This window comes from Monodelphis domestica, chromosome 8 (assembly GCF_027887165.1).
Source record: "Monodelphis domestica isolate mMonDom1 chromosome 8, mMonDom1.pri, whole genome shotgun sequence".
Taxonomy (NCBI): domain Eukaryota; kingdom Metazoa; phylum Chordata; class Mammalia; order Didelphimorphia; family Didelphidae; genus Monodelphis; species Monodelphis domestica.
Genome location: NC_077234.1, coordinates 250749244 through 250766732, shown reverse-complemented (window position 1 = coordinate 250766732; position 17489 = coordinate 250749244). Strand labels below are relative to the sequence as shown.

The 17489-nt window shown below is 40.7% G+C and overlaps 1 protein-coding gene across 1 annotated transcript in view; it reads left to right on the top strand.

Moving 5' to 3' along the window:
* Window positions 1-334: 334 nt before the first annotated feature.
* CHMP2B (charged multivesicular body protein 2B) overlaps window positions 335-17489 on the top strand; it is a 31599-nt gene continuing 14444 nt past the window's right edge. The window contains exon 1 of the mRNA XM_001379805.4: window positions 335-6612. Within this exon, the coding sequence (XP_001379842.2) occupies window positions 6579-6612 (34 nt within the window). The 5' untranslated portion in view covers window positions 335-6578. The remainder of the gene's footprint in view (window positions 6613-17489) is intronic.

The following is a 17489-nucleotide window of genomic DNA, read 5'->3' as shown; positions in this document are numbered from 1 at the left end:
AAATGGGCATATCAATTCTTCATTCTTTATTATCAGCTATTTCAAAGCTTCTCCATTCTCTGCATTACATCACAAACCCTGACCACCTTTCTCCTAACACATGAACTTAGCTCCAACTTTTCTGAGAATCAGGTTATCTATTTATGAACTTCATCATTTTTTTCTTTTACAACCCTAACATTCATTTTTACATTTCTTCAATTCCTTTGCTCTGATACAGTGAAGTGAGCATCCTTCTTTCATAGCTGAAGCCTTCTGCCTGGGCCCTCAATCTCTTCTGCTTGATCCACTATTACCTTCCTCTTTCTCTCTTTTGGAACTTCTTCACTTTTATATCCTACTTTTACTTCAAAATATATCCAAAACTAAATTCATTTCCCAACCTAAGTGATTTTAACCCAAACTTTCTCATTTCTGTTGAAAGTACCACTCTCCTCCCAGTTCCTCAGTTTCATAGGCTTATCAATTTTTTCCCTCTTTTTCTATATCTCTTAAATATTTTTCTCTCTCTTTACTCATGCAGATATCACAAAATAGGTCAAGCCCTGATCACAGCTTGTCTGGACAATTATAATATCCTTCTAACTGGTCTACTTGCCTCTGAGCCTCCTATCCCATCCTCTCAACAACTGTCAAAGAAATATTCTTTTTTTTTTTTTAAACCCTTACCTTCTGTCTTGGAGTCAATACTGTGTATTGGCTCCAAGGCAGAAGAGTGGTAAGGGCTAGGCAGTGGGGGTCAAGTGACTTGCCCAGGGTCACACAGCTGGGAAGTGTCTGAGGCCAGATTTGAACCTAGGACCTCCCATCTCTAGGCCTGGCTCTCAATCCACTGAGCCACCCAGCTGCCCCCTCAAAGAAATATTCTTACAACACAATTGTGATCATTTAATTCAAAAACTGCCAGTGGCTTCTCATTGTCCCTAGTTTCATACTCTGAAGTCAGATAGGATGTCTAATCCCTTTTCATATGGTTACTCTTCAGATAGTTGAAGAGCTATTATAACCCATCTAAGTCTTTTCTTCTCCTGTCTAAATATCCCCAAGTTCTTCAACCAAGTTGTTCTATTATCCTGGTTACCCTACTCTGGATGCTAGCTTATCAATGTCCTTTGGAAGATTAATCCTGTAACTGAGCACAATATTCCACATATGGTCTTACTCTAGGAGAGTTCAATGAGCCCCTCATCTACATGTATATTTTACCTATCACAGTGCAGCTGAAGATAGATTTTGAGTTTTATGTTTTATTTTATTAACATTGCCATATTGTTAACTCTTACTGAGTTTGGAGTGCATTATAATCCCTAGATCTTATTATATTCTTCCTAGTATTATTCTAGACTGTCAAAATCTTTGGGAATTCTGACCTTGTACATTAGCTTTATCTTCCAGCTTTCTGTCATTTTTGAATTTTTTTAAAGCATGCACCCATGCCCTTATGCAAATCAATAAGAAAAATGATAAGTAGTAAAGGCACATGAGTAGATGCTTGTGGCATTTCATTAGAGGCTGCTATCCAAGTTGACGGGAAACCAACTGTTTAGGTCTAATCATTCAGTTTCAAATCCAATAGCCCACATTTCTCCTTCATCATCTTTCCCATAAGATTATTGTGGGAACGATTTTGTCAAGCACTTTGCTAAAATATAGGCAAATGATGTCTAAAGAAATCCCCTGATCCATCAGTTTAGTACTTTCAAATAGATCTATGTGTGATCCTGACAAAGTACATATTCTCCCCAACAATGCAAATGACATTTCTTTAATGTAAAAAATGTTTAGTGTAAATTGATGTGTTCTTGATAATAATTGTGCTGATTCCTGGTAATCAATACTTCCTTTTCCAGATGTTCAGTGCTGATTCACTGTAGATTTAGGAAGGATGGAAGTACCAAAAACCCAGTGCAAAGAAACATGGGCAAAAGGAGAAGTGGATGGCAGAGGATGAAATGGATAGATAGTGGGTGTCTTGGAAGCAAGAAACATGAGTTTGGATAGACTTAGGGAGATAGTGGAGGATAGAAGGGCCTGGCAAGTATGGTTCATGGAGTCACAAAAAGTAAAAAATGACTGAACAACTACAAAGGAAACCTGAAGCTCACATGACAAGAAAGCAAGCTAATTCTTGAGAGAAAATACTCATGAATGAGAGGGCGATCAGGAAAGTTGGACACTGCAATGTGCTGGGGTCTGGATGGAGTTGGGCACTTTGGGTAATGTTTGGTAGAGTTTTATAGGGTTCTTATCTGGGTCTAGCAAGACCAGGTTTTAGGGGAAGGGAAAAGGGAATCTAAACCTAGGGACTAGTGTTGATTCCTGTTAGTGGGAGAGATGTAGAGAAGGGGGTCCCATGGGGATCTGGCTTCTAGGTGATAGGGCTGTCTACAATAGGAGCCTCTACTTTCTCTTTTCTCCTTCTCTTTTTTACCCTTACAATCAATCTTCCAACCTCATTATTCCACCAAAACTATTCTCTCCAAAGTTACCAATGATCTCTTAGCAGTCCCTTCGAATGCCTTTTCTTCATCCTCATTTTCGTGACCTTTCTGCAGACTTTGACACTATTGATTTCTTTTTCTTTTCCATTCTCTCTAGATTTTCAGGACACCACCCTCTGCTGGTTCTCCTGCCTATCAGATCATGTCTTCTCAGCCTCTTCTGTTGGATCCTCTAACCATAGTGGTCCCACAGAGTACTGTCCTGGGCCCTCTTCTCTTCTCCCTCTGTATGATTTCTTAGGTCATCCCATCAGCTCCTATGGGTTCAATGATCAACTCTGTGCGGATAATGTTGAAATCTACCTAGGTTGTCCTAACCTTGGACTGCCTTTCAGATAGTTCAGTCTGACTGTCCAGTGGACATCTTAAACTGACCTCATTAATTTCCCCCTAGTCCTCCTCCTTCTCCTTCTCCAAACTCCTCCGTTACTGTTGAGGGCGCAGCCATCTTCTAGGTGACAGTCCTGGATTCCTCATTCTCTTTCCCTCCATTTCCAACATCCAATCTGTGGCCAATCCTTGTTAGTATCACTTTTGCAGCCTCTTTCCAATACACGCGCAGCCCCTTCTCTCCTCTGCTGCTGCCTCAAGTCGCTCCTCACACCCCTGTCTGAAATCTCTCTCTTCCATTTAGCCTCCAAAATGATCTTCCTAACAGGCAGAGCTCCCCCAGCCCCACACTCCAGTGGCTAAGGACTGCCTCTTCTTTTATTTGTCATTCAAAGCCCTTCACAAATGAGTCCTTCAGGGCCGCACTCAAGCCTTTCCACTCTCCTGTGGCTTCCTTAGTGCTCTAAAACCATCTCTTGGCTCCAGGCATGGGCTGTCCTCCATGCCTGGAATACGCTTCCCTCCTCGTCTGCCCCTCCAGGCTTCCTTATGTTCCTTCAAGCCTCCATTTAAGTCCTATCTCGAACCCTTTCTCATCCCACAATTCTAGTGCCTTCCCTCTTTGGGTTACTGCCTTCAATTCAGGGAACCGATTTTGTTTATTAATACTACGGACCTAACGGGCCAGGTTTCCTAGAGAAAGCTGCCCGGACTGGAGTCACAAGGCGGTTTCTGTAGGGTGCAAGATACAAAGCAAACAACGTGCGTTCTGAGAGCGAGCAGCTTTATCGTCTAGAAGCCGCGCGGTGAGTGGCGCGGGGTACACGGCCTTCCTTGTGTCTTCTCCAGCTGCCGGCCAGCACTCTCACTATTCCGAGCTGACGGACCTTCACGGGAGAGCTCAGCTCAGAATTCCACTTTCCCAGGGACAAGCAGATTTTTCTGGTCGGTGACTTGTTGACCTCCCTTCCATGTATCCTCTCTATATGTGTTTCCGTGCTGCCTCTCTCACACGAGTGTCTTTTTTAAAATGAAGAACCACGTTGCACTAGGGAAACAATGGCCCCGTCCTCCCTCCATTTTCTTTCACGTCTAAAGGTCGGTAGAAGCGCCCTGTTTGCAGGTGACAAAACTCCTCACAGGTCTAGTTTATGACATTTTGGCTTCCCCAAACCCACCCGTACTTGAGCTCATAGAAACCCCAACCGTAGGAAGGTCCTCCTTACGGATGCTTTGGATGTGAATAGAATCCCTACTTCTAATTTAACAGTTTCTTGGGAATGCCTTTGCTCCTGCTCTGTGCCCGTTGTGGGGGTCTTACATCTGGCTGCCACTGAGCCTGTTGGCAACGTCCCAACCAATACATTGGAGTCAGTAGGGGGTGTCTATAGGGGCCATAAAGCAAGAGTGCCTGCAGCTGGGACGAACGCAGGCAATAGCTTCTTGACTCGCACCTCTGTAGACAGTTGTGCTGGCTCTGTACATGCACAAGAAGCCAGCCCTGGGCCAGTCATTGTTCCCTTCCAGAGCCCGATACTCTCACGCACATACACATGCAAAGCACACACGCACACAGAAACAGTATCAGAAGGAAGGAAGTCATTAGGCGGAGTATTCTGCTCCGTGTCATCATGAGTAACGTCCAAGAACAGGGATGGATGGATCCTTCTCAGTGGGTGTGCTGGGAGGCCCTGCGGGCCATGCTGGCTAGCCTTTGCTCTCTTATAGGGCAAAAGAGAGGAGGAGGGAAGGGAACTCTTCTTCCCCTCAAGTGCTCAAAAAGAAGTGAGGCGGGATTTCTGAATGCAGAGGAACCCCACGTAGTGACGCCATGGCTGGAATGCCCTTCCCATCAGCAGTCACACAAACTGGGAGAGGATACCCGAGACAGGAGCACAAGCATTCTCCAGTTTTTTTCAAACAAGAATGATTATAAGTAGAAAAGCAACCTTAAGAATATAGTTACAATGTCAATATTTGAGCCAATGGCCCCCCTTCCTTTAAGATACATTCTTCAAATGATTCCTTTTTCTCCTTTTCTATATTAAGCTTTCTTTTCTCTCTTTTTCAATGGGCTACCAAGGCCATGGATGAATAGGCAGGGCTTGGCTACATGTTAGTCAATGAAGGCCTGCTCAAAGTTAATGAAACATTTTCTTTTTTCCTAAATTAACAGCTATTTCAGAAATTCCAAGTGCTAGAGGCAGTGCCAGGAAGATCTGGGTTCCAGTCTTGCCTTAGAAATGTATGATCTGTGTGACTCTGGGGCAAGTCACTTATTCACGGGTGGGTCTTTTTTTTTTTTTCCCAGCTATGAGAGGATGGAAAACACAGTGGAGCACAAAAGCAGTCAAAAGCAAGTCTTTCCTCTCCTGTAACGCTTCCGTCTGCCACTAGGGACCTACAGAGTCCTGCAGATTTATAGTACTCTGTGCCTGTTTCTTCAGCAGTCAGAAGGGGATGATACTATGCATAGGGTTGCTTTTAGGATGAGAAGAGCGAACATTTTAAGCCACATATAAAAATGTGTATTATTTATGTATTATTATGATGCGTTTCGATATTCCCGGCACATCGTAAGCATTTTAAAACATAACCGAAAATGATGTTTTTCTTTTTTTTAAGCGGACACTTCCAAAGCGCTTTAAAGGTCGCAGTGTTTTCCATTTTACAAAGAGAGGAGCTCAATGTTGAATCAAACCTCTACTCCCTCGCGCGCGTCTCCCAACCGAGGCCCGGAGTATTTCAGGACTCTCCCAGGTCGCAGGGATCACGTGGTGGAGCCGGCATTTGGACTCGCTCCCCTCCAAGCCCGCACTGCGCCCCTCCTGAAGCGGGGGTTCAAATGAAGGCTTGTGGCTTTAATAGACGGCAGGAAAAAAGAGCAATCTGGGTCAGAGGCAAACCCCTACCCACAGAGACATCAAAATGGAGGCTCGCAGGGATACCGGCATAAGCGATCTCCCGGCTTTGTCTAGTCTCCTGAAGTTATGGAGGGGAAAGTTCTGGGCCACTAGCTCTAGGGGTGCTGGTGTGAGGATCGGGAACCCGACCAAGTAGGCCCGGAAGGACCATTTTCACCCGTGTTTTTATTGCCGTCGTAGGTGTGCGTGTGGCTTCACCTTAAAGAGGTGAAGCCAAAGAACACCCCCACCACCTTTCACCCTCCAGCTCCACTCGCAACATTTCCGAACTGCCCACAGAGCATCGAGCGGAGGAAGAAAACTGGCTCGAGCACAAGCGGGGCCAGCAAACTAAGACACCAGCAGCGCCAGTCCACAGCCGCAGCACCCGTTCTCCCCTCCCAGCTGAGGCTCCCAGCTGAGGCTCCCCGCAGCGCCGCGCTGCGCCAGCCAGTCGCGAGCCCGAAGGCTCGGCGTGGTTCCGAGGTCGCTGGGGGCTGGGGAGAGAAGGGGCGGGACTGGCAAAAGGAAGGGCAACGACGGGGCGGCCTCTGCGTCAGCCTCTTCCCTGCGCAGCTTCCAGTGCTTGTATGCGCAAGCGCTGGGGCGGGGAGACAGACTTCTTAAAAAAAAAAAAAAGTCAGTTCGCTCCCTTCCCCGTCACCTGAGCTCCCGGATAGGCGACGCGGCGGTCGCGGCGGCGCACACCCCGCACCACCACCCGGAGCTGTCTTGGGAACCCGTGACTCTTCTTCCCGCCCCGCCAACCCATTCCCTTCCGAGGTCCCCGGGGTCTCTCTCTCCTCTTCCCCAGCCCAACGCTCCGGGGCGGGGGTCTGTGATCATGGCCTCCCTTTTCAAGAAGAAGACGGTAGATGGTAAGTTTGTGGCCCGGAGCCCAGGAAAGAGTATCGGGGCAGCCCCGGGTCCGTCTGTGTCCCAGCTGCCCCCGGGGAAGTGGGCTGGAGGGGGTTGGGGGTGGGGTGAGGAAGTAGCACTTCCTACTCCCACCACTGGACTTGGGCGGAGCGGGGAGGCGGGACTTGTGTTTCTACAGGTGACTCTGCACCTCTGCCCAGGGTCATCCCCTGGTGATAGCCACACCTTGGTTTCTGGGTGTCTATTGAGAGAGACCCATTGTTTGCTGAAACTTCTGTCCCCTTAGATTTTATTACTTCATTTAGTTTTTAAAAATTCATTTAAGCGGTTAACTTCCTTCCCTCCACATCCTCTCCCACTGGTGCAAAAAAGTAGGGGGCGAGGAGTGAAAGACCCTAGTAACAGAGAAGCTAAGTTAAGAAATAGAAATTCCCATATTGACCATATCCAAAATTATTTGTATATTATAACATATCACGTCTGTGTTTATATGCACAGTGCCTGGCAGTAGGCAATAAATGTTTATTGATTGGTTGCTATTATGTGATATATTATTATTATTATATACCATACTCAAGGTATCGATTCAGCGTAAAAGTCAATTTCATTATTAATTTTGTTAATGACAGAAAACGAAGAGGATGTTATATCCACTCATCCTTCTTTGAAAGTTATAAAAGTTTTTCTCTTTAACATATATTAATAATGTTTCAAGTGGTTTACATTGGGAAAAGTGTATAGATGTATATTTTGTCTATCATAATTTCTTTTTTTTGCCTATATTTATATTTCATATAATATTCATTAAACATTGCTTGAATTTTAATTAACCTCAAACCAGTTTTTTAACTGATGACAATTTTTTTATCTTTGAATTCCGGAGGGAAAATGAAATGTAACAAATATTTTATCTAGCAACTGTTACTTGCAAAGACCTCCTTGACATAGGGGGATGTACACATGAAATGAGGAATTGTAAAAGGTATTGTTTTTAAGGTGTTGTTATGTTCTGAAATATACTTTTGATGTTCAAAAGACAACTGTTTCCTTAAGAATTTCTTGCTTTGAGAAATTGTCTTGGTTAAAAAGTTTTTATAGATAACTGCCCTCCTGGCATTACATCAGAACTATAAGAACATTTCAGAATATGGAATAATCTTATTCTTTTAAATGCTATTGTACAACCAAGAATCACTTCTTTGTAAGATGTCTAGCCAGCTCCACTACAAAAGAAGCAATGGTAGATAGACAGTGGTTGGTACAAACAGAATGTTCTGGCCAGACCTGGAAATAATTCTTTTATTCTCTTATGGCCATGTATCTTTTTGTTTTGTTTGTTCACATGCCAGCAGTCATGATTTTTCACAACTAAGATATAATTCAACCATTCATTTATTTCTTAAAAATGATTGCAACATTTTTCTCTACTATTTTTGGTTACCTGAAAGTTATATATTCTATATAGATTGTCAACTTTTAAAAATTAGAATACATTAGTTATGCTTAATGTTAAAGCTGTACTGATCCTATTGTAATTTTCCTCTGATAAGGCTCTTCAGAGTCTTATGGCAAAATGCCTCTAATTTGGACTCAGTCATCATCAAGTAATACTGTAAGAAAAATTATATTTATTTCTGGTTTGTTTGGATTATGGATTCTTAAGAGTTTACTGTGTATAAAGGTAAAAGGATAAAAATAAGGAATGAGTCAAAATTTTAATATTTTCAGCAAATAGTATCCATCATATTTCTTACCTGTATAGTTATAACTTAAGGGGTTTTTTAAAATATAGATTAGGATCTTTTACATAGTTTTTGTATGTTAATTATTTTAAAGGTACTTACAATCAGTCAGTTGTATATTATCTACATTGCTGAACTGCACAGTTCTTTTAGAAACTGAAGGCCCCTTATCAAATAGAAAAGAGGGAAGAAATAGCCAATGAGGATGCCAAGTAAAAAGATGGAAGCAGTGGACAATGAGATTGTAAGGAAACATATTCCATTGTCATCGAATTCATTATTCTTTTGCTAATGCTGTTTATTCCAACTTCTGATGAAAAGCTCTGAGAATCATTTGTGTGATACTGTTTTGTTTTTCTGTATTAATAAATTTAAAATCTGTGCATATAATAGATTTTAAGTTTAAAATCATCTACCTTAACACATTTACTTATTTAAAATAACTCAGGATAGTAATTTGACAGTATGTTTTCTTGAATAACCACTTTAAGTTATATCAAACTCTTAACACTGTCTTTTTTTCTTTCATGATTTCATATGATGCTTTTTCAATATTTTTCTTTCTGGTTTTATTTAAAGGAAGTTGTTTCTTCCCCTCCCCCCTTTCCCTGAGAGATGACAGAAGTGTTCTGGCTAAGCAATAATGAGGCTATATATTATGCTTTTTAATGCTGCTTTATGTACTTCTCCTAGATAAATCCTTTGACTCAATGATTATTGATCATAAGAGCCTTTTGTTGCATACTCTCTTCATCTATTTCAGCTGTAATGAAATCTTGATATATATACTTTGTAGGCAGAATGTTATATATCTTACATGTCTAGGAAGAATTTGTATCTTTTTCTTTCACTTGATGGAGATATATGTAATCATTAAAGAATACTGTTCTTGCAAATTAAACACAAACTAGAGTTTTTTCTTCTGCTCTTATAATTTGTGTTTAATTCATTATTGGCATTAAAATGAATAAACCATCCCTCTGATAATGAGAATAGACCAATACCAAAGCAAAAGTTGTTTTTGTTTTGTTTTGAAATTGTGAAATAAATGTAAGGACTATTAGTGGGGAGTGAAGGGAGTTATAGACATGTCTTTCTTTTCCTTCAGTGAACTGATGATAACCTGTTTTATAGCTGAGTATGAACTTATAATTCAGGATGCCATTAGCATTTGTCATACTGACGTGACAAATTATAGAAATACTTTTGTACAATTCCTATATGTCACAAGATCCAGAAGTTCTGGTTATCTTTGGTACATCATTGTCATCTCTGCCAGGTAAATGTTTATTTGTGCCAAGAATTGGAATTGGACCTTTGATTTCATTGTATGGGAAAATCCCTCCACTAGTGCAAGTCAACATATACTGCAATTTATAGTCTTAGAGAATTATGTAGAGTACTAAGTGGTTAAGGGATTTGGCCGAAATCACAGTACCATTTATATGTGGGGCTGGGTTTTGAATCCAGGTCTTGCTGGCTCTATGATCAAATCTCTTTCCACACTACCATGCTGCTTCTCAAACTTAATAAAAAATTATTTATTAACTAGGCATGGTTCACGGACACTTGAAATACAAGTGTAGAGAATGAAGCATTCTCCTACTTACACCTTTATATTTTAATGAGAAAGACAGCAAGTACATATTAAAATAAGTACAGCATAAACATGAACCTGATAAATACAAATATATACAAAGAGGTGTGTATATGTAAACATGTTTATTATACTAGTAAGAAACTTTCACTGTTATATAGAACAAAAAGCATTTGTAAAGGCCTCACAGCAGTCACATAACTGGAGGAAAGAAAGGAGATGGGAAATAATCCAAAAAGGGTCCCAATAAGTGTACTAGTTATAGCAATATAATTGCTTAGCCTGGGCAGACCCAAATAACCCATTTTTGCTACCCAAAGACAACTTGACAGCCAGCCAGATTAGCAGTGGCAAAACTTTTAAACTTAAAATCCCTTCTAAAGGACGTTTAAGACTGAATGCAGCATAATTTGTAAGGAGTATCCTCAAAGATGGAGGGATTGGGAAAGGTATGTATAAAATGTGCTGGAGCTGCTTTTTAAAGAAAGAGAGGGGAAGCGCATTTCAGGGATGAAGTGTGTCAGTGTAAACACCCCGAGTAGAAATGAGCAATGTGTGAGTCGCAGATAGAAGACTAGTTTGGCAGGATTGCAGAGTGTGAGCGACGGGAGGGAGTAAGTAAGGTCCAGTAAGGCTGGTGAGACAGATCGGGGCTAGGTTATGTTAAAGCCTTCAAAGCTACGCTGAATAGTTCATATTTTATCCAGCAAGCAGTGGTTGAATAGGAAAGTCCTTGGATTGGATCCGTGCTTCGGGACCATTAGTTGGACAGCAATGTGTAGGATGAGTTGGAGTAAGTTGATAGTCCAAGAAGGCAGATATAATACCTAATATTTAATTTGAGATCCCTATTATGGTTTGCCAGTGAGATAGTTTCTACTTCTCCAAAATCTCTTTGTTCAGGATACTCCAATTTATAGTATATTCTAGGCCAGTGACAGCGAACTTTTTAGAGATGGAATGCCAGGCCCTGCCCCTACCCCCCACCCCCACCCCACCAAGTGCTGTGCTTGCCTCCCCCACCCCCACCCCCCAAGCAGCATGCTGGGCCCCTCCTCCCACTTAGTACAGGGCCCACCCTTTCCACCTCTACCCCACACAGGGGAGGGAGAAAATGCTTCCATTATGCTGCAGGGGGGAAGGGCAGGTGAAGTGAGGAATGGGAGTATAGGGAGGGGAAGGGAAGTGGTCAAAAACTTTCCTCCCTTGCAGCTCTGCTGCCTAGGAGCCGCCCACCTTACGTGTGTGTGCTCCCCACGCTGCTAGCAGAGGGGCGGATGGTGTGAAAAAATATGAAGCACAGTGGAGAGGGGCACGAAAGCAGCTCTGTCCAAGCCCCTCTGCCTTTCTAGTAATGGACTCTTGGGGAGGGGTGGGGGAGTAGCCACATGTCCACAGAGATCACTCTACATGCCGTCTTAAGCACCTGTGCCATAGGTTTACCATCACAGTTCTAGGCATTTTCATGGCCTGTGCCTAGAATACTCTCTGTAATCGAGAAAATCATATCCAGCAATGCAAAGGAACAGCCCAAGTGAGGGAAGGGCAAGGAAGACTGAAGATTCCAGGAGGAAGAGAGGACCTGGGGCAAAGTTGAAACTGCCAGATCCCTTCTTGTCAGCTCTCCTGGAGAGGATGATCTGAGAGAGGACCTCTGAGACAGAGGATCCCTCTGGACATTGACTACCTTCCAGTGGACCCCTAAATCTCTCTGTTTCCAGCTGAAGACAAAAAGTAGACTGTAGGAAGCCATCTACTAAAGATTTCTCTCATCTCCAAAATTGTCCTTGGACTTCATCTCATAACTAGATCAACTTAGGAGGCAGGACATACCCAACAACTGACCTAAGGGAGGGTCAGGTAATAGCCCAAACTCCTCAGGACTTGTGGAGGGGGGTCAGTTGTCAGTCATAGGGATTCCCATCTCCCACTTTCCTCACCCAACAACTCTATTCTCTCTGCCTTGTGTGTCCCCAAGAAAAAAAATATTATCCTTTTTAGATCTGGTCTGCCTGTTTTCTAACATCAGTGAAGGGGACTGAAGATTTGGGGAGAATCTTACCTTTCTCTCCAAGGAGAATTAGCCCCAGAAAAGGGCTGGGGAGTATCTTAGGTCTCAAGGGAGAAAGGTGGCAATTGGGAAAATCCAGAGGCAGGAGAGTTACCAAGATCAAGAAAGGATGCAGTGGGTCAGTTCTCTTAAGACTTTCTCCTCCAGTCCTTAACCTCCATATTCAACCCAGTCTCTGAGGAGACCTATTCTGTCTCTCTGGAAGACAATTTATGCTACCTTCCCCAAGGGGAAGAACGAGGAGGATCAACTCTCCCCTCTCTCCATTTCTTTAGTTCTTTCACACTCTTCTCTCACTAGTTCCTCAGTGGGAGTGTTGGTGATCTCATTCTGGTCCTATATTACATCTCCCTCTTCATTTCTGCCTCAAGACTTCCATGTCTTCAAGTCCCAACTAAATGCCATCTTCCATAAGAACTCTTTTCTGCTCCCCGTTTATGGTAGTGTCTTTCCTCAATTATTTCCTATCAATCAAATGAGTATTCAGTATTTACTATGTTCTAGGCACTGTACGATACCAAAAAAACGCTTTAGCTCTCAAGGCTTACATTCTAATGAGAGAGCAACATGTACAGAAATGGATATATATATATATATATATATATATATATATATATATATATATATATAATATATGTACATGTATATGTTTGTGTGTGTGTGTGTGTGTGTGTGTGTGTGATACATATAGAGTAGATGGAAATTAACCTCAGAGGGGAAAACATGACCAGGAGTGACCAGGAAAGTCTTGTGGAAAGTAGCATTTGAACTGAGTCTTGAAGGAAGCCAGAAACTAAGAGAAGTGAGGAAGGAGAGAATTCCAGGCATGGTAGACAGCTAGTGCAAAAGTATTGTGATAGGAGATGAAGCATCAAGTAGTCCAGTCTGACTGGACTATAGAAGACTTGGAAGGAAGTGATATATGAGTATCCAGCTAGGACACTATTTTAGATGCAAAGGATAGAAAAATTGTGTTAAATCATTCATTTTTTTTTTATCTTATGCTAAATAAAATGTGAAGAATCAGTTAAAAATAGAGAGAAAAACCATTATGGAATTTATCTTAAAGAATAAATAAAAATAAAGGCTATATTAAAAGGAAAGGATAGGTGTCTTGTAACTCCTTTCAAGCCAAGATGGAAAAGGTATCACTTTCTAAACAACATTGATATAATGCCTCAAAACAAATTCTGAAGCAGCACAACCCACAAAAGAATGGATTTAAATTAATTTTTCAGCTTAAAACAACTTAGAAGGCCAGCCTGAAAGATCTGTCACATCAGGGTAGAAAGTGGTGAAACAAACCAAGGGAAGCCAAGTCAGCCTATACCTCATAAAGACAGCCCAGGTTTTAGAGGTGACTGAATCTGCAGCAAAGGTGATAACGGGGGCATTGGACAACAAGAAGGAGTTTATTGAGGTCTCTTTGCTGGCTCCGGGTATGAGACTGTTGCATTACCCATATGCAGATCCAGGTCATGGTCCTGGGTCACAGACCTAGAGTGAGGAGGAACAATAGCATATAACAGTACTTGAGGGCACAGGGGAGCAGGGGACCTAGGTTTTAGTTCTAAGGAAGAAAAGAATGCTTGTGGTTGCTCACAGACTAGAGCACAAGCCAGGAGAATATTAAATACATCCCTCCTTAGACCATGCTATCTCGAAAGAACTGAAAATGTATAGATTCCCGGATCTATCTCTGAAGGTAGCTGCATGAAGAATCTGAAGCTTAGAACAGAACTCCTTTCACCACAGGGACAGAGCCCACCTGTAACAGTTTTTTAAGTTAAAAGAGAAGAAAATATTTGGGGAAATGAGCAAACAAACAAACAAAAAAGAAATTCGATATATAGAAAGTTATTTTGATGACAAGGAAGACCAAAACACAATCTCAAAAGAAGACAAGAAAATCAATACTGCTATATCCAAAGTCTACAAGACATATGATTTGGCCGTAGTAGGATGAATACACTGGTCAGAAAGACAAAAACATTATTTTACAACTCTAAAAAAAGCCTCGTTTCTCAGGTACATAGAGAAATGAGTCAAATGTATAAGAATAAAAGTCATTCCTCAACTGATAAATGATTAAGACTATAATCATGTGAAAAAATGATCTTACAGTTCATTGGTGAAATGCAAATAAAACAACTCTTAGGTACCACCCCATACGTATCAAATAGGCTATTATGACAAAAGGAAAATAAGAAAAGTTAGAAGAGATGTGTCACTAATATACTTTTTGGGAAATTGTGAAGTGATTCAACCATTCTGGAGGGCAATTTGGATTTCTGCCCAAAGTTCCTATAAAACAGTACATATTCTTTGATCTAGCAATATCATTACTAGATTTGTATCCCAAAGAGAAAAAAAAAGATAAAAAGGAGAAGGATTTATATGCACAAAAATATTTAAAGCAGCTCTTTTTGTGGTGGCAAAGAATTGGGAACTAAGGGGATGCCCATGGGTAATGGCTAAGTAAGTTATAGTATGTGATTATTATGGAATGTATTGTGCTATAAGAAATGATGAGCAGGATAATTTCAGGAAAACCTGGAGAAGCTTAGAGGAACTTAGAAAGGAAAGACTTAAAGTGAAGTAAGCAGAACCAGAAGAACATTGTACACAGTGATAATAATATTGTAAGATAAACAATTGTGAATTATTTGGCTATTCTCAGCAATACAATAATCTAAAACAGTCCCAAAGGACCCAAAATAAAAAATGTCATCTGCTTCCAGAGAAAGAACTGATTGGAAGTTGAATCCAGACCAAAGCAATTTTTTTTCAATTTCTTAATTTTCTTTTCGTTCAAGTTTCCTTCCACAAGAGTATTAATAAGGGAAAATGTTTTACCTGATTGCACAAGTAAAATCTGAATCAGATTGCTTGCCATGTGTGGGGGTGGGTGGGAGAGAGAGCAAAAATAAATATTTTTTAAAAGGTTAAAAAAGGGAATGCTAGGTCATGTGTATATTTGGTTTATAAAATATAAAAGAAAAAAGTAGATAGAATTATTTTATATATTATTACTTTGGTCTCTTGGGAAGGAATGCTTTGCCAGTCTGTTTACAGATAATATGCATAACAATAGGGCAGTTATGTGGCACAGTAGATAGAGCACAGAGTTCAAAGTGGGAAGACACAACTTCATTTTCCTCATCTGTAAAATGAACTAGAAAGGAAATGGCAAACCACCCCAGTATCTTTGCCAAGAAAACCCCAAATGGAGAGGCAGATAGGACTTAAGTAACTGAACCACAACAAATACAGAATAATACTTTAAATTATAATGACTTTTAATAGTATACTCTTACTTGATAATATAGAACTGTTTAAATATTCATAGACCTTTGAACAAATATGGAATTGGAGTCAGTAGTCATGCCCCACTTTCTATAAAATCAGAAATCATACTATATTAAACTGCATTTTTCACACATACTCTATTTCTCAGTGAAAGGTAACATTGATGAAATGTTTTTTCATAACCTTTTAGGTTTTCAGTGATTTTTTTTTTTACAGGTTAATTAACTTCTTTGTGCCCAGTTCTTTGTTTCATTGATGTTCAGGATACAACCATAGAAGTAGAATAGTTGTGTTGTCACTGGCAAATTTTCATTGCATTTTCAGTAACTTTTCATTGACGCAATCATGTTTCTTAATTATAGGCATTTCCTAATTTAATATTTTGCATAATTTATTCCTAAAATATATCATCTTCCAAAAAGTTCATGTATAGTTAGATTGTTTGAAATTAATTTTCCCCTTTTAAGAATGTTTTGATAATTGTTAGGTGCAAAAGTCAACCTACTGAAGCCTCTGATTCATAGTGGACCTGAAGTGTAATGCTGTTGGGGCAGTGGATAAGAGGAAGACTTGAGTTCAAATATGGCTTCAGGTGCTAGTTACTAGCCTTTGACCTTGGGTGCTCTAGATTCCTCATCTTTAAAACAGAAATAATAACAACACCTACCTTACAGGATTATTGTAAGGATGACAAGAGCTATATCTGTATTGCACTTAGCAAACCTTAAACCTCTATGTAAATTCTACTTTTATTATGAATATTATTTCAGATATAATTTATAAAACTGATTCTATGAAAATATGTAATTTGAATTTCCACTTGGGGGGACTCATCATACCTTTCATCTCCTCGGTGTCAGCTCCTTCAGTATTGTGGAAGAGGGAAGCCAGCCTCTTTGAAAGAATCAGATACTTGTGATCATACTTGAAACTTTTTACCTTAATACATCTACATCTCCTCAAGTCATTCAGTTCCCAACTACTCAGAAGCTTTGTGCTCTGGGGTGCCCCGATCTTCTCATGCTGTTCCCAAACAGGTGTTCTGAGCTAAAGAGAAAAACAGCTGTTTCTATGGTAGTATAAGACTTTGGAACTGATGTTTTGTTGTTTGAAAGTAGAGCATTCAGAAATCGGGAACTTTGTGTACATTTCCCTGCACATAGGCAAATGGGTTCTTGAAGACAATGCCAATAGCTTGCGTGTCCTACCTACCTCTTAGAAAGGCATTTTAGCATGTAGCCCAAGTTCTGAAGTTTACAGTCTTTTAGTTTCAGTCATTTAGGCCTCTGGCTGTTCATGACCTCATTTAGGATTTTCTTGGCAGAGACACTGGCATGGTTTGCCATTTCCTTCTCCAGATCATTTTACAGATGAGGAAACTGAGGCAAACAGGGTTAAGTGATTTGACTAACTAGTAATTGTCTGAGGCCAGATTTGAATTCAGGCAGATGAGTCTTCCTGACTCCAGACCAAATACTTTATCCATTGTACTCCCTAGCTGCCAGAGCAGCTCATAAAATCTAATGTCTAGAGTAATGTTGATATTTATCAATTAAGCAGATTTCAAACAGGTGAAATTAAGGATCTTTGAAATCTTGAAATAAAGTTTTATTTAAATGTGACTAGTTTGATCACAAAATTGGCATTTAAAAGAGGAACTTGAATGAATCTCCGAATAAACTATTCCTGGAGTGAAAAGGGCAAACCCTCTTAGCCCCCAGCATGTCTGCCAAAGTAGAAAATAAATAGAGCCATTATTGCAAACACTTTCTCTCCCAGTCATGCTTTGGGAAGAGATGGCACAGCATGCCTGTCTAGCACTGCACATCATTAATCTCAAATTGTAGGCAGGTGGTAGAAATGAACTGAAATGCAGAAAGGATATTGTGGATGCCACGGGAGGGGGAGAATTTGTCTGGCTAGGGTGCTACTGCCTAAATCTAATAAGATTACGGTTATTTATATTGAATTCTAAGTCTTGTGTTTGGGTTCAAACTATCTTCTAAACAAATACAAAATGGAGGAGGCTGCTTGGATAACAGCAATTTGGAAAAGACTACTTTATCAGAGATTTCTTGGGGAGGAATGATGATGTCATAAGGGGTATATGTTGGCTTGCACCACAGGACACAAGAAGTGGCGTTCTTGCCCTGCTCA